The 22,277-nt window shown below is 37.2% G+C and overlaps 3 protein-coding genes across 3 annotated transcripts; 1 reads left to right on the top strand and 2 right to left on the bottom strand.

Moving 5' to 3' along the window:
* The first annotated feature begins 160 nt into the window (after nucleotides 1-160).
* Nucleotides 161-3,137, top strand: arpin (actin related protein 2/3 complex inhibitor). Its single transcript, XM_027161792.2, has 6 exons — nucleotides 161-330; nucleotides 433-508; nucleotides 618-750; nucleotides 2,186-2,392; nucleotides 2,490-2,653; nucleotides 2,977-3,137. Exons 1-6 carry the CDS (start codon nucleotides 194-196, stop codon nucleotides 2,983-2,985), a joined length of 726 nt encoding a protein of 241 aa, XP_027017593.2. The 5' UTR covers nucleotides 161-193; the 3' UTR covers nucleotides 2,986-3,137.
* On the bottom strand, nucleotides 2,490-12,823 carry anpeplb (alanyl (membrane) aminopeptidase-like b). The gene is made up of 21 exons (XM_047822602.1): nucleotides 12,468-12,823; nucleotides 11,699-12,327; nucleotides 10,872-11,011; nucleotides 10,502-10,641; nucleotides 10,084-10,204; nucleotides 9,829-9,983; nucleotides 9,558-9,671; nucleotides 9,216-9,359; nucleotides 8,988-9,053; nucleotides 8,803-8,868; nucleotides 7,884-8,017; nucleotides 7,064-7,146; nucleotides 6,584-6,717; nucleotides 6,403-6,458; nucleotides 6,063-6,210; nucleotides 5,875-5,963; nucleotides 5,692-5,796; nucleotides 5,167-5,334; nucleotides 4,946-5,086; nucleotides 4,591-4,672; nucleotides 2,490-4,470 (listed from the first exon to the last, which is right to left on the bottom strand). The coding sequence occupies exons 2-21, from the start codon at nucleotides 12,286-12,288 to the stop codon at nucleotides 4,312-4,314; spliced, it is 2,835 nt and encodes a 944-aa protein (XP_047678558.1). The 5' UTR covers nucleotides 12,289-12,327; nucleotides 12,468-12,823; the 3' UTR covers nucleotides 2,490-4,311.
* A 6,419-nt stretch (nucleotides 12,824-19,242) lies between these two features.
* si:dkey-12e7.1 (uncharacterized protein LOC557553 homolog) lies at nucleotides 19,243-22,097 on the bottom strand. The gene is made up of 2 exons (XM_027161476.2): nucleotides 21,897-22,097; nucleotides 19,243-21,438 (listed from the first exon to the last, which is right to left on the bottom strand). The coding sequence occupies exon 2, from the start codon at nucleotides 21,391-21,393 to the stop codon at nucleotides 20,236-20,238; it is 1,158 nt and encodes a 385-aa protein (XP_027017277.1). The 5' UTR covers nucleotides 21,394-21,438; nucleotides 21,897-22,097; the 3' UTR covers nucleotides 19,243-20,235.
* Between the last annotated feature and the right edge of the window lie 180 nt (nucleotides 22,098-22,277).

Genomic DNA, 22,277 nt, shown 5'->3' with positions numbered 1-22,277 from the left:
TCAAAAAGAGAAAGTAAATTAACTTAATTTATCCTCGCATAAAACCCCAAATAAACGTTCATGACCAAATAAGCGCATGTATAACGATCATCCTTGATTCCATAATCCACAAATATTTGCCCTCACTTCTCCCCGAATATCAACAGTGTCGCTTACTGATGACGTAAAACGAGGAAGCGACAATAAGTTTTTTATGAAGTTTTGTTTTGTTTGTAAACATACTCGCGGAACCTGCGAAATGAGTCGTATATATGACAACACAGCGTTACAAAATAAACCCGTTCACAACGAGAAACTGTCTTTTTCATGGGAGCCATCTATTTATCAGAGGTAAGATATGAATTTAGAAAAAAATTTAGAAAAATAAAAACAACAAAAACATTTGTTCTACACAAAACAATGACATTGACTTTGACTGATAATCTGTTTCAGTGGCCCTGGAGTGATTTTAGAGGGAACGCTGTATGATGTGTCACGCCATGCCCTTTCAGACATCAATAATAAAAAGGTAATTAGATGTTTTGTTTGTTTTTTCCAGCTTTACAATGTCCACAAAATCTGTTTGTTTTATTATTACCATTAGTTTTAGTTCAAACAGAGCTTTTCTTTGCTTGTAGGTGCGTTATAACATCCTGTATATCAATCCAAGTCGAATCCACTACAGAAAATATGACTCCAAGGGCAATGAGATAGAGCCCAACTTCAGTGAATCCAGGAAGGTCAACACCGGTTATCTTATGTCATCCTACAGTAAGTACTTTTATTGCAAAAGTTAATTACAAGGAAATCTGTGTCTGTATAATTGCCTAACCTTTGTACTTAATATATAATAGATTATTATGTGCTACTGACTGACTCAGATGGCACAACAGAAATCTACTGCATGCAATAACGTCTGAATGAATATAATTGCTATCACAAACTCACCCAGCAATAAACTGAAAAGGAAATGCAGTAGAAGGAAATTTTTAACACAGTTGACATGCATCAACACTATTTGATCACCTGTCAACAGTTACAGGTTTACTTAGCAGGAGGTCAGGGGGTTCGTCAGGGGGTTCGTCAGGGGGTTCACAGCTCTGCCACTGTTGGGACCTTGAGCAAGGCCCTCAATTCTCATATCATGGCTGACCATGTGCTCCGATATGCAAAAAAAATAATTTTACTGCTGTCTAATGTATATGTGGCAAATGAAGAATTCTTTTTGTTTTATATAATTGACAGTTATCCAGTTTCCTTCTACTCCCCCTCCACTCCCCATAAACATATAATTAACTTGTTAACTTGTCCATAGATGAATACATAACATAGGTGAAAATTTGTGAATACGTAAATGAATGGCACCAGGCAATGGACATGTTTCCCATCTGAATTGAATTCTCTTGCCTTGCACCTGGTGTTACTGGAATTGGCTCCAGATCCACTGTAACCCTGACCAAGAGAATGCGCTTTCTGAAGATGCAATTTATTGGCAAACCTCAACGCTTTACTGTAAATGAAATTATCCAGCAAATTATGTGGCAGCAGCCCAATGCATACAGTCATGCAGATGCAGGTCAAGCATATTAGTTAACCTTCTCACCAGACACTAGACTGGGGAAAGATGTGATCTCACTGACTTTAATCGTGGCACGGTTGTTGTTGCCAGACAGCATATGTTTTTCGTGCCATTCAGTGTAAACTTCCACACAGATGTTAACGTTTAAAAATCACAGGTGATCAGCAGATTTTGAGAAATTCTAAACCAACCCATATGGTGCTAACACCATGCCAAGGTCACATATTGAGGTCACATATTTTCCCATTCTGGTGTTTGTGTGAGCATTAACAGTAGTTCATGATTTTATGTATTGAACTGCTGCCCTTGCCCGATTAGATAATTACATAAATGAGCAGGTGTACAGATGTTCCTATTAAAATATCTTGTAAAAATATGGCTTTTTCTTTGCAGACAGATTCTGGCACAAAGTTTTTTTTATCTCCAAGTTCTCTAAAAGAGATTCCAACATTCCATCCTATTTTTTTCTAAAAGGAAATCCCATTAGTTCCAGATGTGTATTGCAGAACTTGTGGTGACTGGAAAAATCTACAAACAGCACTTCACCAACAGGATTGTGTTAAATCACATGATACACAAAACATTTAAACACTTGACTTTGTATATGCTCATTTGTTAAATACACAGAACTCGAAGCCAAAGGTGAATCAGATCATCTTACCAAGGAGCAGCTGAAGGGCATAGTGAACAAAAAGGAACTGCTTACTATCACACAGAAGCATTGTCCCAACCAAGCCTTAGCCTTTTGGATCTTAGAGGCTGAACTGGAGAAGACAGAGCTGGAAATAGGACAGGATATCCGTATAAAGACTAAAGGAGATGGTCCCTTTATCTGTGAGTGTGTCTTTGCCTGTGCCTTGCAATAGCAATGTTGCTGAAACTAACTGGATATTAAGATATCGATACATTATTTCTTTTTTTATGTTCCAAGTTTCCTTTGCCAAATTGGATGCTGGCACTGTCACGAAGCACAACTTTGCAGGAGATGAGGCAGCTGGGGAATCATGGACAGAAAAAATAATGTCAAACAAAGCAGATGCGCCAAGTAAAGTGAAGCCAGCCGCACTGGGTGAAGGGGCTGAGGAGGATGAGTGGGTAAGATAGTGACTACTCAATCAGTATTTGAACTGGTGATACTATGCATAGTTGGACAGACCTGAGTTTTTAACAGCAGTTTTACTAGCAAAAAACAGAAACCGATGCATTAGGATGTTTATAATGTGGCCTCAGAATTTTTTTTTTTGTAATAGGAATAGAACATCTTATGTAAAATAATATCGGGTTTTGTTAAATCGTCATGCTAAATAAAATTAACCACCATTCATCTTAATCTGCCTTATTCTACTGTAAAGTCAAACTTTGTCTGATAAAAGTAAGGCAATTTTGTAATGTCACACTGAGCTATATTCTTATTTCAGGATGACTGACCAGTACATCAAATTCATGGATGAAAATTGTAAAGCATTTTCTCACCAAGACATACTTCATACCCAGATGTACTTCATACAGTAAACTCAGATATGTTTATATAAACATTTTTATGTAAAGAACTAATAAATGACATTTTATTAATAATTGAGGTTTGTGTCGGTGCAGGGCTTTGTATTAGGATTATGTCAAATATTATTACCTTGGAAATGTAGTTGTTCTAGTGTTTTTTCTTTACTGCTAGACAATTTTTAACGAACTACATATTATCAGCCACAGTCACACCATTCCTTCAATAGACTGTGATCACCACTAACCAGATGTTCTTTGGGCTGTGGAGCATTCTTGGTACGTTGTTTGTGTGGCTGACATGTCTTTGGTACAGAAGCAGTTCTGGGATTTTTCAGGGGAAAATAAATTTTCTTAGGTACACAGGGAGAAGACAGGTGGCAAAATTGATATAGTCACAGATGGACTACAGTCAGTAGTTTTCTACCTACAAAGAGCCTCTATACTGTGATGCCTTATACCTGTACTCATATGATGCCAATGAGTACAGATATAAGGCATGTGGATCTAATTCACGGTCAACTAAGTGTACCTACAATAACATTAAATGGATATTGATCAAATGGAAAATTACGTTTAAGAGAACAATAATATTAATCCAAAGGTTTTATATTTTAATTTAATTCAAAAGAGATTGTTTTAGGCAAGGTATTTATGCATATGAATCTATACTAGTTACTATACTTACAAAATATACTAAATGAGTAAATAAAATTATTTACTTAAAATAATATGCCCGAATAAGTAGCTTGGATGATACATCATCTGTGTTAACATGGGTGAAGCAATAAATTAAATTAAATCCATAAAATCCACAGGTTAATGTTGAGACTAAAATGTATTTATATAACATTTTGTATTCATTAGGCATTCAATCAGCACCAGTAATATAGATAACTATAACAAATCTATGGTTATTTTCAATGCAATAATAATCAGTTTGGTTTAGTATAAAAATTCTTTAAAATGATGAATGATCACATAATTCTTAATTTTAATCAGATCAATACCTAATTGTTATATTTATCCCTAATCTCAATTTCATCAGTTTGACTAACCTAGTCTTTTCTGGAAAAAAGGAAAAAGGCCGGTTTTCTTTTTCGATTCAATGATGAGATTTCCTTATGAAACAGGCTTTGCTTGTGGAAAAACAAAACATTGTGAAACACAGGATGTTGTCTCTATAACCACACCAGTACTCAACATCTGTTTCTCATTGCTCTAGCTCTTCTATGCATACTGAGTTGTGCAAATGCTCAGGGGACCTGTGTCTGTTCTCTGAACCAGTTCAACACAGTCTGTTTATTCTCTTTCACCCATTTAATGTTGGCTTCAGTCCTCTCAATTGCCTGATCAAGAGCTTGTGAGGTTGGCCCGAGGCTATCCCCATCATGTTCGCTTTTGAACTGCTTCAGCTAGACAGGGACAATTAGAAAACGTGGAGGTTAATCCATGCATTCTGAGGTGGAACCATAGAATATAATGTGTCATTAGAGTTTAAGGAAACTAATGTCATCCTGTTGGGCGTTTTTCACCTGTTGGAGCTCAAACTCTGTGTTGAACCTCTCAGTCACGCCATTAATCAAGCTTCCATAGGACATTATTCCACCTCCGTACCTGTTTGAGGAAATGAGCATTAGCCAGGTGGATAATTGTATTGCCTAGTAACCAAGAGGACAAACTATAAAAACACAGTGCTCACTAACTGCTAAACTTAACCTTTGATCCCTGAATTGCGTGTAAACTTTAGTATCAACTGTATTACTCATGACTTTCACAGTTGGAAATAACAAATGGCTAAACCCTACAAACTTGGATCATATCCTGAAATTAGGGCTTTTTTCAGTAATTACAAGGTCAGATTTCTTAAAAACAAAAAACAATACTCACAGCTGACTTATGTAGTCCCATTGGGCCCGAATGAAATCCCATGCAAGAGCTTGTCCAGCTACATTCCTGGCAATGTAGTTAATTGTAGACACTACATCCATTTTCCTTATCTTGTTAGGATCTAGAGTGTACTCAAGGTATCTGCATGGGAATGAATGACATTATAGGTGTGTGATAAGTGTGGCCACAGAGGTTGGATTATGATGTCACAAAATGCTTACCGGTTTAAGAGCCAGATCATTTTGGTACAGGACAATGCATATCTTAGTACATCTTGTTCTGAGGCAACTCTAGATTCTTCATATTTTTTCCATGCAAATTCCCAGTCATCCTCATTTCCAGCTGCTATAGCATTGCAGTAGATGGTGGACTTTAAATTAGGTGGAATCCTTAATAAGAGAATGATTAACTGGTAAGAATAAGATTACAATTGATGAAAATGTCCTAATATATTCTCAAATCCAGTAAAAATTAATTAATATATAATATTAAATATAGGAGTCCTTATTAAAATGAATCCTATATTACTATATTAGCTTATTGCCTATAGTATAGCTATATTTCCTAGTATTTATTTGCAGATGGTTGACAGACAAAGCACATTTTGTATAAGAACACCCAATTTTTAGGTGAGCTAAAATATTGGACCATGTGACTGACACATAAGACAGTTAGACTGATTGTTTAAACAATAATTAGCTGAATGTGGCCTAAATGCAGGTGTTAATATAATGCAGTAAATTTACCGATCTGTCCCATTTTGCCACTCGTCAAACAGCGTTGTTGCCATATCCAAGCACTCTTTAACACCATTGCTGCAGGCCACTGAAATGGCATTTATTTGATTATACCTGCAGAGATATTAGCATACAATTACATAATGCATTTAATATATTAAAGGAATTTGGAGAAACCAGTTAGATACATACTGGTCAGAAAGGTTCATTGGAACAGTTGCATTATCATTGTACTCTTGGAAGTAGATGTAAAGTCGGTCAACTTGCTTTCGTAAGTATTTCTGTAAACAGAAAATGGAATAACAGACCAGTCCTCAGTCTTTTCTGATTATCTGTGCACTCTCACTCTACCCATAGGGTCCTGTGTACATTACACTCACCTGCATGGGGCCGTAGACCTCAGAGCGATCAAACATGAGAATAAAGTAACCCAAGTTGTTCAGAGCTGACTCCCATGGAACATACTCAGTTTCATTTATCAGATACTTTGTTGTGCTCAATGCCAGCGTGACATTGATGTATTTGGCCCTTCAAAAGACAAGGTAACACGTGCATGTATGAATATGAAACTTAAGACGAGAGAATATTGCAGTTTTTTTATGTCTTGGCATATGTGACTGATAAAGATAACAAAGTGTAGTAAAATGATCCCATCTCTAAAAACACAAAACAAAAAACAAAATACATTTACAATCAGAAAAAAATATTAAATGTATTTACCTAGCAAGATTAAATGCATCATCAATTAACTGGCCTCGGTTGATAAGTGGGATAGTCTATGAAGAAGCACACAATACTGTCAGGGGGGGACTGAAATGGCCAGTCTCTTTTGTTTCTAAGAAGAACAGCTGAATCTCAACAATATTGTTTAAGGAATAATGAAATGAACATAAATACTCACTTGATGATTACTCTCCAGTTGGTTAATAAGTCTATTCCAGTTCTGTTCATCATAGTTCACTCTATAATAACCGTTGCAGTTTAAATTGACTAATAGCCATCCATCATTAGTGACTTTAAAAACAGGCATTCCCACTGTAGAGACAACATGTTTGTGGGCATTGGTTACTGTGTCATACTATAACTATGTTTCCTATTTGTTTCCTAATGCAAGCACAGCTTGTATAATTCAGTGATAGCTTTTCACAAAGGAGAGAAGAGGTGAGGTGAGGATGGGTGAGAGAAAGAGTACACGAGTGAGTGAGTGAGTGAGTGAGTGAGTGAGTGAGTCAGTGAGTCAGTCAGTGAGTCAGTCAGTCAGTCAATCAGTCAGTCAGTCAGTCAGTCAGTCAATCAGTCACAGACACAGACACAGACAGAGGGTATGTGAGTGAGTGAGGGTGAGAAAGAAACAAAGTGAGAGTGAGAGAAAGAGATTTACCGGGCCCTTTTTCTTTCAGTAAAATTGGGTCTGTTTGAGTGGGATCAGATTTCATACTGTTAATTGGAATCTGCCATTGAAGCCTATGGGGAAAACAAAAACTTCATAAAAGAGTGAAGTTTCAGGCTTCACATTCATTACAGCATGGGTTTTTCTTTTTCCATAAACAAAATATAATGACATTTCAAAAAAATAAATAAGTAAATAAATCAAAAAATCAAAAGTACCAAGAGTCAGAATGATTTATTTTCCATTCAGGATGGATTTTAGCTCATTAAACCATATTTAACCAGACATTCATGTAAACATAATGTTTACCAGCTCTAAGACCAACAGGCCTGTGTAGGCAGTGTATTTAATACAGAAAATTACTTTTAATACTTATGTAGCTTGAGTGAGATGGTAATGCAGTGGTAGCATTGCTGTCTCACACTCGAGGGCCACTGTTTCAACCCTGACCATAGGTTACTGTCTGTTTGAGTTGTTCTCTCTTTGTTTTCATGGGTTTCCACCCCACTGTCTATAATAATGCACATAGGAAACTTAGCTATGTTAAATTGCTCCTAGGTATAATGTGTGCGCACTGTTGTTCTCCCACTCTTACTAGGACTGGTTCCAGATCCACTGTAATCATGACTAGGATAAAATGGTTACTGAACACGAATGACTGACTGACTGACTGACTGACTGACTGACTGACTGACTGAATGAATGAATGAATGAATGTGTAATGGCGGGTTCTGGATGAAGTGTTCCTTTCAGATGTAACTGATGTAAAAAATAAATAAATAAATAAATAAATTTTTGGCATGGAGCTCACCCAGTGTCCTCGGCTCGATTTAAAAGGAACTGCTCCTGAACAATTTCTCCAGTGGTGGTATTTATACTAATGACTGGGTAGCCTGCTTGATCTGTCCATGTTGTCATAAGGCTCTCTACTTCCTTTCCTGAAGCCTGAGAATGACAATACATTGCATTATTAAGTGATAGTATGGTATATACAAAGGGTGTCCAATCATATCCACAAAGGGACAGTGTCGGTGCAGGTTTTCATACAAATCAAGCAGAAGCCACACCTGATTCCACCTGTTTAATCAGTTGTTCTTGGCGTTTAGTAGACTCTGGTGTGGCTTCTGCTTGGTTGGAATGAAAACCTGCATCATACTGGCCCTTTCCGGATAAGATTGGACACCGCTTATTGGACAACCTTGTCATTACACCTATATTTTGAGGCAAAAATTTAGAAGCACACATTTATCATAATGTCTTTGTATGTTGTAGCATTAAGGTTTCCCTTTATTGGAACTAAGGGTTGCAAATATACTCCCATATGATAATGCCCCTGTGCACAAAGAGAGGTACATCTTTGCCAAGGTTGGAGTGGAAGAACTTGCAAAGAACCTTGACCTTATCCCCACTGAACAGATTTGGGATGAACTTGGAAGCTGACTGCACCCTACGTCTTCACCCCAGGTTTTCACTTATCTGCTTGTGACTGAATTGACAAATCCACTCTGCCAGGCCCGAAGCGCTAGTGGAAGGCCTTCCCAGGATGTTATTATAATATCAATGGAATGGAATGTTTAAAAACACAAATGTGTCTAATGGCCAGGTGTCCATAAACTTCTAGCCACATACTATATGTTAGTATGTGCACATGACAAAAACAATTGAGTTCATTCTTTATTACTGTTGAGAATTTGTTATTTTACATATGCAAGTAGCTCTAGCACATTTACCTTCTGCATACACTTCCACAGGTCTGTAGTGTCAGCAGTCTTGTACTTGTAATTCTCAAGGTAGCACTAAAATGAAGTAGTTGTAACAGATTTAAATGAAGCTTATATGATTAGGCATTATTATAAGTAAAATAAAAAATAAAAATATTGAACTGTGCTAGGCTTGCTCACCACACACAACTTACCACAAGCCCTTCAAAAAACTTTTCCTCCGAAATATAATCAGACAACATTCTAAGTACAGCTGCACCCTATTGAAAGGACAAAGAAACTTGCTCACTAAGTAACATCTAAACGATCTTATATATCTTGATGATATATATATATATATATATATATATATATATATATATATATATATATATATATATATATATATATATAGTTGGGCAATGAAGAGACATCAAACCAGCCTTGCTGTAGGTGATGCTGTCAAATAGTTGTAAGATATCATATGTTGTCTCAACTTCAGACTCCCTCAAGCTCAGAGGATGTGAAGTGTTCAGTGAATCCATCTCCATGACTGGATGTAGTTCTTTAAGCACAAACATATCTCTCTGAAAATAAGAGTAGATTCACAGATGTAAGAATCTAGATAGAATCTAGATTTGCATGTGACAGCTAAAGTTAAAAGGTTTAGTTGAAGCAATATGGATCATTCAAGGGAAAAATGTCTGAAATCACTAAATAAGGAATTGATTGCAGTAAATTTAAATGTTAATGTATAACAATTCTTTGAAATGTTTGGAATGTACCATGTTCCATGTAGGCTCGATGTCAGCCACTCCCAAGTATGAGATGTATGTGGCAAATCCCTCACTCAGCCACAGGTTATTCCACCAGTTCATTGTGACAAGGTTCCCAAACCACTAGATTTCCAGCAATATTGATCATGAATTAATAAATCCAATTAAAACATCAAAAGTCTATAGTTATTTAGTGTCATAAAAATGTGCCACTGGCTGTACACACAGAGCCTAAAGCAGTTTTTTAATTAAATTTGTATAAATAAGTGTATAATTATACCTGATGTGCCAGCTCATGAGCTACCACAATTGCAACCCATTCTGTATCAGAGGAAGAGGACACACCTTCCTTACACAACAGAGCTGATTCTCTGTACATTGTTAAACCCCAGTTTTCCATAGCACCTGCACTGAAGTCAGGGAGTGCAATCTGATCTGTGAATACAAGTACATATGGTGTACATTACCAATTACTAAAATGGTACCTTCTGCTGTGGTTTTCTGCTATGGTTTAACCCAAACATTTTAATCTCACCTAGTTTGTTTAATGGATATTTCAGGTTAAATTTCGTCTCGTAGAAGCGCAGAATCTTCACAGTGATACCCTGTGCATACTTGGCATGTCCAGCATCCACCGCCTCAGGTCGGCCCCATATCTTCAGAAACGAAAATAAATAAATTATAAATGAATGTTAAATGTAGACTTTGCCTAAAATTCTTAATTCAATCTAAATACAACTGTTATTACAAGAATTTACATATCAATATGTATATCAGTATGTACATAATCAACAATTTTATAGTGTTGAACTCAGATGATTTTACTTTCTCTCTGTTAATTTTTACTTTAAACAAAATGACATATGACGTAATAATAATAATAATAATAATAATAATAATAATAATAATAATAATAATAATAAAGAGACAAATATTATTAAACAGCAACACACCGATATGTCCTTGTTATCATGTTTACCAGTTTCAGCCTTAAATGCATTTACTGTGAAAGCCAAGAGATATGTTGACATGATTGGTGTTGGAGCAAATGTCGAAGCAATCCACATATTTTCATCCACATATCGTTCATAGTCTGTTGAATACAAAAAGAGTTTTTACACTAATGTTATTTAAGTGCTTTATGTTATGCTTATATTCACTTTTGTAATCTGTGTTCATCAAGGCATGCAATGTAATTAACACAATTGAGCAAAGTATCAAAGCAAGACTTATCACCATTTAGCGAAGATGTTATCTTATATTAACTTAATTCCAACACAAACATGTTTTAATAGTTATCACAAAGCCACTCCTGTCTCTTACCAATTTTGGCATTGGAAAGGGCAATGGTGTTTGGTCTGTGGATAATAGTAATATTAAAAACTGCTTTCATAGCTGGTTCATCAAAGCAAGGGAATACTCTTCTAGCTTCTGTGGCCTGCATCTGGCTTGCAACGAGAAATCTGTTGGAAAAGGTATTTATATATAACCCACAACTGCACAAGAGCGTAGACAGGAAATTTAAATATTTCTAATTATTGTTTCATGTCACATCAGTTATGGGTACAAATATGTGCTATTCAGAACTCCTTTGCTTGAAACATTACAGCTGAGATAACTTTCTTGAAGATAGGTAAAGAAGAAAGCAATAAAACTGGGTATGAACAGGGTTGGGGGTTCCTTCTACAATAAACACAGTAACATAAATACTGCCGTGGCCAAGAAATGGCTTTGGGTAATCTGATATTTGGAAGGGAATGTGTGAGTTTTTGTGTTCTGTTCCCTCTTTGGACTTGGACACACACAAACCCCACTGCATGATTCCAGCTTCATGAATAACATGCCATAAAGAAAAACCAGAGTCCACAGAATAATGTGGAGCTGAAATCAACAATGAACATTTTTAGAAAGTATTTTCAGCTAGCAATGTACTTGTGTTACAGTGATGTGAAGCTGGGTTTCTCAGCTCCAGTCTTAGGGACTCACAGTCCGATACACAGCATGAGCTGGGTTAGTAGGGAATACTTAAAACTGTACAGGCACTGAGTCTATAGTACATAATACTAGACAGAGAAAGTGCTATTTTAGGCAATATGAGCATAAACACTTTTCATATACAAGCAATTTAAATATTAAAAAAAAATGCTTACCTTTCCTCTTCTTTGCCATTAGTTACCTCTGTGTACTGGCTTCTATAAAGACCTGTTAAATCATCTAGGAGTTCCCCACTGAATTTAGTGAAAAGATCATAATAGTCCCCATTTCCTACTAACTGTTTCTTAAGAATGATCTCAAAGAAATGAGAGTCATTGTGCAAAGTATATCTCTCTACTGCTATGTTCTCCCTTGTGTTAGTATGAGTCACTATAACTTTGTCGATTGATAGATCCAGGGCATGAAGAAAGATAGTCCATGTGTCTTTCACGCATTTAAACCTAACTGTCGAGTTCCCTTCAAAAATATAAACTTGCTCGGTGGCATTGGGTAGTTCTGCGTAGAGATGTGTTTTAAGGTTGACTTCGTAGCTGTCTGGAATCAAATTGTCAGGAAGTCTCAGTGTTGGTGGAAGTCCTGTTGGAATCGGCGTAGTAGGACGGAGGGTTGGTAGAGGCAGTGGTGGTTGTTTTGCTATCTGCATCTGGTAGAGGGTGACCATAACAATGATGCCACCAAGTGCAGACAGTGTCAGCACCACTGTGGCAATAGCCAGGGTTTTAGAAATATATACTCCTTTAGCCATGTCTGTCCCATGTGAGAAGCTCCAACAAGTGAATCCGAGCTAAGTGAGGAACCCACAGCCTTTAATTAGACTATGAACCTTTCCATAAATCAAGGAAATGTACACAGCTGAAGGCATGAAATCACTGCCTTCATTGGGATTACACATTAACTAGAAGAGATAATCAAATAAACTAGTACTTGGTATCTGATTGTCAGGCTTTTGTCTCCTTTTTCCCCACCTCAGACCAGTCCAGGACAAGACGGAAGAAGAAAGCTTTGCTCTGCAAATATTTTCAAAATACTAAAAAATGCTGACATGAAAAATAGCGGTTGTGTCTCCTTCTCTGACACTAACCTATAAAACAAATGACGTTCCCATGGGTTGCCATTCGATTCCATCCTGCACCCCTCTAGATTAAGTTCAAGTTTAAATTATATGGCATCCCACTGTTACAGACTAAACTGGCCACAAAGCTACATATCCTTTGTAGGTTTTCTTAAAACTCTCAAAACACTCTGGTCTTTCACGACTGCCGATTTAATACACATGCACAAGTCAAATTGGTAGCATGTGTTTCTGTGAGAAGAGTATAAGGGGTGGAGATCGTAGCTCTTTGTTCCCTCCCTGGATTACACATTCTTAACTGCATTAGAGAAAAAGCAATCATAAAAGTAAAAAATCCAGGCTGTTTTTAACTATAAATTAAACTTGTGTTTGTGTAATAATTATTTGCAGTTAAAGTTAACTGGGTGTGGCACAAAAACCTGAGATCATTTTAAAAGACAGAAAATAAATAATATGAAGTTCACATTTCCCAAAATGTCAAGAAACATCATAATGGTGAAAAAACAAGATCTATCAGTTGGGCTAGAACTATTACCTGAAACTGTTTTATATATTTATGGTTCATGAGCAAAGTTTAACTTGCCATTGCACTTTGTTCAGTACCAAAACGTTTCCTGGTCTTTCATGTAAACAAAATCTATTAAATAAGTAATTGTGTGCACATCCCACCTTCTGGCAGGTGCAGGACAAAAGAAACTGCTAAAGTGAAAAAAATGTAATGTCTGCAACACTGTTTAAACTCCCATATTTATTCATTTATTAAAAAGCAATGTTTCTTCTTCCTGACCTACTCCACCCCAATATATCTAAGGGCGCTGACATTATGCCCAGTTCGTTTAAAATGAGCGGCGACAGGACTACATTCATCCCCTGTCCTAATAGTGCTCACTAATTCTAGTCCAAAGCGCTCTCGTTGTTTTGCCCACATATGCTAAGCCACACGGGCAGCGAATTAAATAAATAACATGTGTGGTGCTATATGTGATAACACCACGAATAGATAATGTTTCTAAACGAGCAGTGCATAATGTCAGCGCCTTTAGATATATTGGGGTGGAGTGGGTCAAAAAAACGTCTAGAGGAGAAGATCAGGATAAAAGGCTTCTCCAACGTGAAACATTTTAGATATTATATAAATTATATATTATATTTATATTTATTTATTTGTGTGTGTGTGTGTACTGTATGTGTATACATGTGTACACATGTATATGTATGTATATGTATGTATTTTTTGTGGGAAATTATCTGTTTCTTTGCTGACTATTTTTCGTTGGTCTTTTGTGCATATGTGGGGTGGTGTTTTCATGTTGTTTTGGGCTTGTGTGTATGTGTGGAGCTGTTTCTTCCATTGTAGTGTTTTTCTTTTTTTTGTGATCAACATTTATTTATTTATTTATTATTTACTTATTACAAAACATCAAACTATATACATCAGATGCCATGATTAAGAAATAATATTGTACAACATTATATAATAGAATATTAAGATCAAAGCCCTTATAGTCGTTTAAATTGTTATCAGTGTTTCAATTTGTCCAGTAAAATTTCAGCCATTTCTTCCCAGCTTCCGATAGTCCGATCTTTTGCACCATTGAGTTTGGCAGTGGTACATTCTAACAGAACAATATTTCTGAAGAAAGATAGCCAGATGAAGTTTGTAGAGATGGATGTTTCAAACCACAGTTTCAGAATAGTCTTTTTAGCAGCCGTACTGGCCGCCAAGAGTATCCTTTTTTGATCAATATTTAGTTTAAGAGTCGAGTCATCTAGTAACAGAAGAAGTAGTGGATCCTTGGGTATGTCCATATACAAAATGTCAGAGAGAGTGGAGGATACATAAGTCCATAAGGAAAGTATTCTAGGACATTCCCAGAACATATGCATATATGAACCTATTATAGAGTTATTACAAATATGACAATAGGGATCAGATCTAAACCTCATCTTGTACAGAACACTAGGAGTAAGATAAGCCTTATTAATAGATTTGTAATGGATCATCTGGTGCGCCAGATTCTTAGAGGCAGTGAAACAATTTCCCCATACAGTGTCCCAGTCGGGTTTGGCTAGGTCTTCACGTTCCCAGGAATATGTGGCTAGAACAGATGAATATTGAGAACAAAGAATTGAGTCATAGATTTTGGATACTAAGCCACTGGTAGGGATCTTAAGGTCCAGCCAATCCCAAAGGGGATGTATCTGTAACTCGGAAAACCAGGGGACACCATATGCTTTAAGGGCTAATCTTAATCTTAAGTATAAAAGAAAAAGAAAAAACAGGTATAGAAAACTCAGATTTTTTCAATCTGTTTAAAAGTTTCTAAGGAAAATTCAATTATAGGTCCAAGTTTCTTCCTGAAATCTTTTGTTATGGCAGAGAATGGTAGATCTTGTAAGCGAATCGGATGGACAATGTTTGCTTCTATGCTGCGCCATGTGACTAAAGAGTCCAGGTTAACCCATACTTTAAGTGGTCTCATCTGGAAAGCCATCTTATATAATTTAAAATCCAGAAATGATAAACCTCCATCGGGTTTCTTACGTTGCATTGTTTTAAGTCTAATTCTGGGTCTTTTCTTATTCCATATAAATCTACTAATGGCCGCATTAAGTTCTTTAAGAAAACATGCGGGTGGTGCAATTGGTATGGTGGAAAATAGAAAATTAACCCTTGACATTCATCTTCATTAATTTTCTACCGCTTTATCCGAACTACCTCGGGTCACGGGGAGCCTGTGCCTATCTCAGGCGTCATCGGGCATCAAGGCAGGATACACCCTGGACGGAGTGCCAACCCATCGCAGGGCACACACACACTCTCAATCACTCACGCAATCACACACTACGGGCAATTTTTCCAGAGATGCCAATCAACCTACCATGCATGTCTTTGGACCGGGGGAGGAAACCGGAGTACCCGGAGGAAACCCCCGAGGCATGGGGAGAACATGCAAACTCCACACACACAAGGCGGAGGCGGGAATCGAACCCCCAAGCCTGGAGGTGTGAGGCGAACATGCTAACCACTAAGCCACCGTGCCCCCCCGGCGGGATATCATAGAGTTTGTTATTACACTGGCTGAGCAATTACTGTAAAGGGTTTTGACCATATTAATGAATCCATAAACATTACCATAACCATCCATAACTTCTAGGTGTTCGAGGACCGCCCATAAGAACGCCCATTCAATTCTATCGAAGGCCTTCTCCGCGTTTAGTGAGATGACTGCGGAGGAGGCCTGATAGGAGTCCGATCCGTGGATGATGTGAAATAGTCATCTGATATTATCGGAAGCAAACCGGTCTTCAAGAAATCCGGATTGATCATAATTAATAACCTTACCAACACATTTGTTGAGCCTAATAGCTAGGGTTTTAGCGAGAAGTTTTGCATCAGTGGCAATTAGGCTAATGGGCCGGTAACTAGCACATTCTGGGGGATCTTTTCCTTTCTTAAGTAGCAGAGTTATAAGAGCTGTGTTTTGGTCTCTATGCAGAGCATTATTTTTAAGTGCGTAATTTAGGGAGTTAAGAATAAGTGGCGATACTATGTCCCATATAGAAGATATTAATTCAGGTGGAATTCCGTCATTACCCGGGGCTTTGTTCATTGTAGTGTTTTTCTATGAAAGTGTTCTCTTAATTGAGAAAGGATGGGGCTATTAGGCTTGTTTAGACCCATTCTAGCTAATTGAAATCACCATAAATTACAAAATGAGACATCAAATGTCTCCTTATTATGTATGAGAAAAACATGTCAAGTTAAAACTAAACAAAAAAACCCACATAATTGCAAAGTATGGAATATATTTTTATTTCTGTCCAAAAAAGTCATGTATAAATCTCAGTAAAATATTGAGTGGTTATTTTTTGTAAACTAAACCTATTCTTCACGTAAGACAACATGATAAGATTTAACAGTTAGCAATATGGATAAAAGATTTCATTTAACTATCTCAAAATAAAACAAACATCTCTTTAAATAGTTTATAGTGATATTTATGACTGGTAGCTCTTACAATTTTTTCCTTACATTTGTTGAATAGTCCAAAGCTAAGTTATTAATTTGTTAATGGGGTAAGGTTCAGTCTCTAGTGTTGATTAGAAGGTCATTAAAATCCTAGGATTTACAAAAAGGCACTGTAAGTGCTAAAAGTAAAAGCAACATCTTATATATTGTAAAGGCATGTATTTACTGTAGACACATCCACCTGGTCCTTTTCCAATGTTCACTGCTATGTTTCAATGAGTCTGTGCCCAATGCAACCTTGGATTTTTGTTCTTGGCTGACTGGAATGGAATCGAATGTGCTGAGCCCATCTGCATGAAGTTTTAACATGTTGTGCATCTTTATCTGGAAGAGTTATTATTTGAGTTACCATAGCCTTCCAGGCAATTCAAATCAGTCTCACCATTCTAATATGATCTATTTCATCAGGTTTCCACCCACAGAACTACTCATAACTGGATGTTTTCCACCATTCGGTGTAAACTCTATCGACTGTTGAGCATTGACTGGTCCCATCATCTCTCAGAGTAAGAGGTATGTATATAGCAAGATTCTGGCACAGAGGTGGTGGAACTTTCCCTAGATGTCAGAACAGCTGAGTCACTGGTTATCTTTAAACGATGGGTGAAGACCTGCCTCTTCCTGAAACGCTTGAATTAGCACTTTTCCCTTCAACAGTTTTAGGTTGATGGTATACTGTAGTATGAAGTCTGTAGCCTAGTAAACCAGATAATGTATTCATTCATAGAGACTTAAAAGCACTAGTGCCAAATCCCATAAATGTAAAATCACTGGACATCAATCACTGTCATCAAAAGTATGACATATGTACATATGAAAGACTGATGAATCAGGGGCGCCACTAGCAATTTTGGGCCCTATGAAAGAAAATAAGACTGGGCCCCATACCACACCCATTTTGCACCAAACATACAAGCCATGCTTGTCTTTGTTACATGTCTTTGTCACAATTTTGTAGGCCACAAACCGGGGTCAAATGACAGCAGGTCATGTGGCTCAGCATTTAAAGTGTACATCTTATCCTCACTCTGTCCCTTGTAATGTAAGCATCTCACTCCTTGTACTGCTACTAATACATCATCTACCTCATCTGCTGTTTTATGATCTCTTTCTGTGTCCTCCCTGACTGACTGACTTGAGGAGGGTCCGGGCTCTAGAATATCCAAAAGATAATTCATTCAGAACCTGTTCTACATGGGCATAGTGTTTACCAAATCAATCTACTGATATGGAATGAGTTTGACTACTTAATTATATTACTAATTAAATATTTTACTATATTTTTATATATAATAAAATTATGTATATATTAATTACTATAATTAATATATACAAATAATAAAATAATAAATACCCTGCAACATTTCTCATGATCATGATCTTACTGGGAAAACTAGATTCAACTAAATTTTGTGCTTGCCAGCTAGCTATGCATGTACAGCATACAATGTTAAATTAACCACCTGATTCTGTTCTGTTCTCACAGTGAGTGGCTCGTCTTGAGGCTGGAAGAAATCATGTGGGGGGGGGGGTGTTTTATTTGTAACTCCTTGGTAGATACATTTATAATTTCTATTACATTATAACTAGTACTGTTACTACCAATTAAAATTATCTCTGGGGGCCCCAAAAGTGCGTGGGCCCTTAGAATCATCCTAACTTTCCCCCCTTAGTGGCGCCGCTGATGATTAGCAACTGTTTATATAGCTTTTGAAGGGAAGAGGAAGATGAAGAGGAAATGAGACATTATTATTTATTTACCTGTTTGTTTTATGACTTTTGGTTGCCATGGTCTTTGTACAGATTGCATAGGAAGGATATACTCTACATGCATTAGAAATAAAATGATCATGCGATGATCATTGAGTGCATGTATGCTCAATATAAACTCAAGCCTGAAAATACAACTGATTGTGAATAAACAATGATTACCTTTGATGTTTGATTTGGAGTTTAGAAGAAGAAGTGATAAATGGGTTGAAAAGCCAAGAATAAGCATAGTAAATTATGGGAACATTGTTGCAGTTAAATAGTTGTATGTAGCATCCTGAAAGACAAAAAGACTCCTGGGAGAAATTCTATAATCCAGGCTTCTTTTCCATCAAAGTGATAAGTGTGAGGAGGACACTGGAAGAATTATGGAAGAAGAGGTGAAATTGGGGTCTTAAGATGAATTACCACAGTGATGTTGGATTTTTGAGAAACATTGATACTTATATGGACTTGCTCACAAACTTTCTGATCCTTATTGTCCAGCTTCATACAACGGCTAAATACTGAATGCAAGATGCTTTATAACACTTCAGATGAGGGGATGCTTTGAGAAGGAGAAAGTTGAAATGAAATTGTCAGCAAAGTCACCTGATTTAAATCCTATTAGGAATTTGTGAAATTACATTACAAAATGTGTAGAGAGCTACATCCAAAGTCTGTACAAAACAGTGCAAAGTGCATAAGAAGTTCTGTTACATTTCCAAAATTCTTACTGGACAGACTTTGGGAACTTCAGGAAAGTTTTAATCTCCAGTCTAAATAAACTGTCTGACAAAGTAACATATTACAACCTGATACAGAAGACACATAGAAAGAAAATATATGGACAGTCAAACCAGTCTATTTTATTCTGGCAGTCTTTAACAATTCAATATTTAAAACACACTGAATTATTTGATTGCCTTTAAGCATAAAAATCAGTGCAAACTAATAAATTAAGGTAATACGCACAGAGGGAAACACTGCTGGTTGTATAAAAACTTGAAGCTAAAAGGACCTCTATGGATAAGTATGAAGCACTACACAAACAAGACCTGTTCTGTCTATGAATAAAAATTCAGTGGATGGGAAAGCAATCATCTGTAGGGGGCTGTAAAAATGCAATATATGAAAACATTTCACATCAGTTGGTCCTTTAGATCTTTGGAAGTTCTGCAAGTCTGTGCACCACCACTCATCATAAAACCAGCTACAGGCTCATACTAGCTCATTTTCACTAAATTGATGAAAAAGAATGACTTAACACATCATCTCTGTAAACTCTAATGTAAGCGTGAAGATACTGTCAGTCTGCTACAAGATAAATCCAATTTTAAAAAGATTAAGACTGATATTGATTAAATCAATGTTTAAAATTAAATGTTTAATGAGAGTCTGGCATGGTGGCTTTATCCTATTAGTATGTTAATCTATAGGAAACATTTTAACATAGAATTTTTTTTAAAAATCATGCTTTTCTGTTGGCATGTGAAAACATGACAAATGGCCAAGATCCACACCAAACATTGCTTTGCATTCCCCATATTATATGATTTTATCTCTTTATCTACATATGACCAGGGCAGTTTAATTCACCTGATAAAACCGAATTGTGCAGCTAGTCCTCAAATATCAAATTTTGTTACTGACCAGAGGTACTTGGTCTGAAAACTATGCTTTATGTGATCTTTTTCACTTTTACGGTGTCTCAGTTTTGTTAATCATTGATACTTGTTTAATAATTGGTGACGGGTGTTTAGCAGTTTCAAAAATTATTTATCATCCTTGCTTCATTGGGTCTTGAAAGATTTATGCCCTTATTTCTGACCATTCATTTACCAGATCCAATTATCCAGATGCTGCAGGCAGTAACAAGACTGCTGGAGAATGGAAGAGAGATCATTGTAAGTCTGCTCTTTCCAATTTGGAAGGAGTCGTTCATTGTTGAGCACCTGTAGCTTGGGTGTCCCCTCCCGCAGGACCTGATACAGGCAAGGCCACCTGCTCTGGATTTGGAGCCTGGTCCGGCGGTCCAGAGTAATCCCCCGTACAATCTTTTTAGCCCGCAGCTCTCTAAGCACAGGCAGTTTAAGGCAAGAGAATACCAGACCTCGACTGAGGGAAACATCAAGGAACTCCAGTGACAGTGATTCAAGAGTGTATGAAATGCCCAAATTCCGAAGTGGCACCAAAACATTGAGAGTAAGGGACTTGAGGTTAGGCAGTGATTTAGTCAGTGTCTGCAAGGTGCTTGGACTTACCCCTTTAAAGACCCAGAAGTATTTTAGTTCCAAAATTCGCAAGTGTTGGAATTGAGTTATTAAAGCTACTGACTTGTCAGACCAATCAAAGTGCAGCCGCATTTTGGTGATTCGCGGGCAGCTCTGGGCTAGTTTGGCTAAAAGGATCTGAAAATTATTAACTTGGTCCATTTTAGTGATGACATCCTGATGTGAGCTAGAACCGGAGTGGACTCTGAGGTCCAATGGCTCCAGCAGAGTAAATGTCCAGTTCAAGTCTAAATGACTTAGATCCCTACAGTGGACATTTTCCAATAGATGAGAGAGGAGTTCTTCCCATTTATTGCACTGGTCCCCCAAATCAAAACTTGCTTTTAGAGTAAGCAGACTAGCCCCACGAGATATGAGATGGTGAGTATAATGATGAACCCATGATTTCCAACGCTCAAATTCTCTGTTGGACACGAGTAGTCCTTCCTGTCCAAGACGAAAGACTCCACGGCGAGAATAGTCTGCAACTCTCCACAGTTTCCCAGAGCGCACCAGGCAGCTCCAGCTAGAGCACACAAGTGCTGAGTTACATTTGTCCACCTCACTTAGGAATGAAAGCACATGGAGTTGACACTCCACTGGCATCAAGTTGAAGGGGAAATAATCATCATCATCTTTTGTCCGACGCCTTGCGCTAACAGGAACAAGGGGTCTCTTCCTTGGAGGCATGATCATTGACAGGGAACCGTGACAGCGTACCATACCTCTGTCGCACGTTTTCACTGAGCCATTTTCACCTGTCTCCTCCTAAGACAGAAGAGATTTCATCGTCATATCCTTAACACAGACGTGTACAAATACGCACGAAATGTGCTTAAACCTGTCTGTAATTAAAAAAACAACAATATTTTAAGTATGACTCGCTATTAGCTAGCATATAACTGATCAACAGTTGCTAACACTATTCAGGGTCCTATTCAGGTAGCATGCTGCTTATTCTCGAAACATTACATTATGTACAGAAGACACATGTCAGAAAACTACTTGGTAAACGTTGTGACAGTGACTGCAAAGTTGTCATGTAACGTGTGAAACCACTGTGTTGAATAGCGAGCTATGTAAATGTAAACAAACCACGGCTAGCTAACTCAGTGCTAAGCTGTAATATATGTAGCCCATAAAACCTTTAACAAGATGTACTCGTTTTAGAGAATGTCATTAAACACAAACACTACGTATAAAATGGTCATACCGGTCTAACTTACATTTAACGAAGCTTTTAAATGATAGATCAGAATAAAGACCCTGAACAAGCGGCTGCTGGGTGTCACACCGTGTCAGGGTTCTTGTTGCTGTTGCGATTCTGATTGCGTCATCAATGTGAAGCGAAAGTTCCGACTTAAACGTGTTCTGTTTATTACTTTCTATCGGTTTATTAAAGTGAACGGGAGCCTTGCCAAAAAAAAAAAAAAAAAAAGTATAAACTTGCAAACAGTATTAACCGACGTTTACGTTCGAATAAATGACGTCATAACCTCGTCATTCGCAGAACGTCGAGGAAAGCCGTAATTCCCACTTTTTAGATGTAGAAAAGATCACCGAATTGGAATTTAGGAGACAGGAAGTGAAAAGACAGCCTGCGTTAA

This window comes from Tachysurus fulvidraco, chromosome 13 (genome assembly GCF_022655615.1).
Source record: "Tachysurus fulvidraco isolate hzauxx_2018 chromosome 13, HZAU_PFXX_2.0, whole genome shotgun sequence".
Classification (NCBI taxonomy): domain Eukaryota; kingdom Metazoa; phylum Chordata; class Actinopteri; order Siluriformes; family Bagridae; genus Tachysurus; species Tachysurus fulvidraco.
The sequence above is the reverse complement of the archived record's forward strand: the minus strand, read 5'-3'. Positions and strand labels throughout refer to the sequence as shown.

Bases quoted from the DNA above. Each gene is read 5' to 3' on its own strand.
- si:dkey-12e7.1 (XM_027161476.2), bottom strand. From the start codon at position 21,393: ATGGTACGCTGTCACGGTTCCCTGTCAATGATCATGCCTCCAAGGAAG.
- arpin (XM_027161792.2), top strand. From the start codon at position 194: ATGAAGTTTTGTTTTGTTTGTAAACATACTCGCGGAACCTGCGAAATG. The intron at 509-617 runs GTAATTAGATGT...CTTTGCTTGTAG, and splicing joins CAGACATCAATAATAAAAAG to GTGCGTTATAACATCCTGTA. The intron at 2,393-2,489 runs GTGAGTGTGTCT...TTATGTTCCAAG, and splicing joins AGGAGATGGTCCCTTTATCT to TTTCCTTTGCCAAATTGGAT.
- anpeplb (XM_047822602.1), bottom strand. From the start codon at position 12,288: ATGGCTAAAGGAGTATATATTTCTAAAACCCTGGCTATTGCCACAGTG. The intron at 7,147-7,883 runs GTGAGCTCCATG...TTTTCCCCATAG, and splicing joins AATCGAGCCGAGGACACTGG to GCTTCAATGGCAGATTCCAA. The intron at 6,459-6,583 runs GTGAGTATTTAT...GCTTCTTCATAG, and splicing joins AACTGGAGAGTAATCATCAA to ACTATCCCACTTATCAACCG.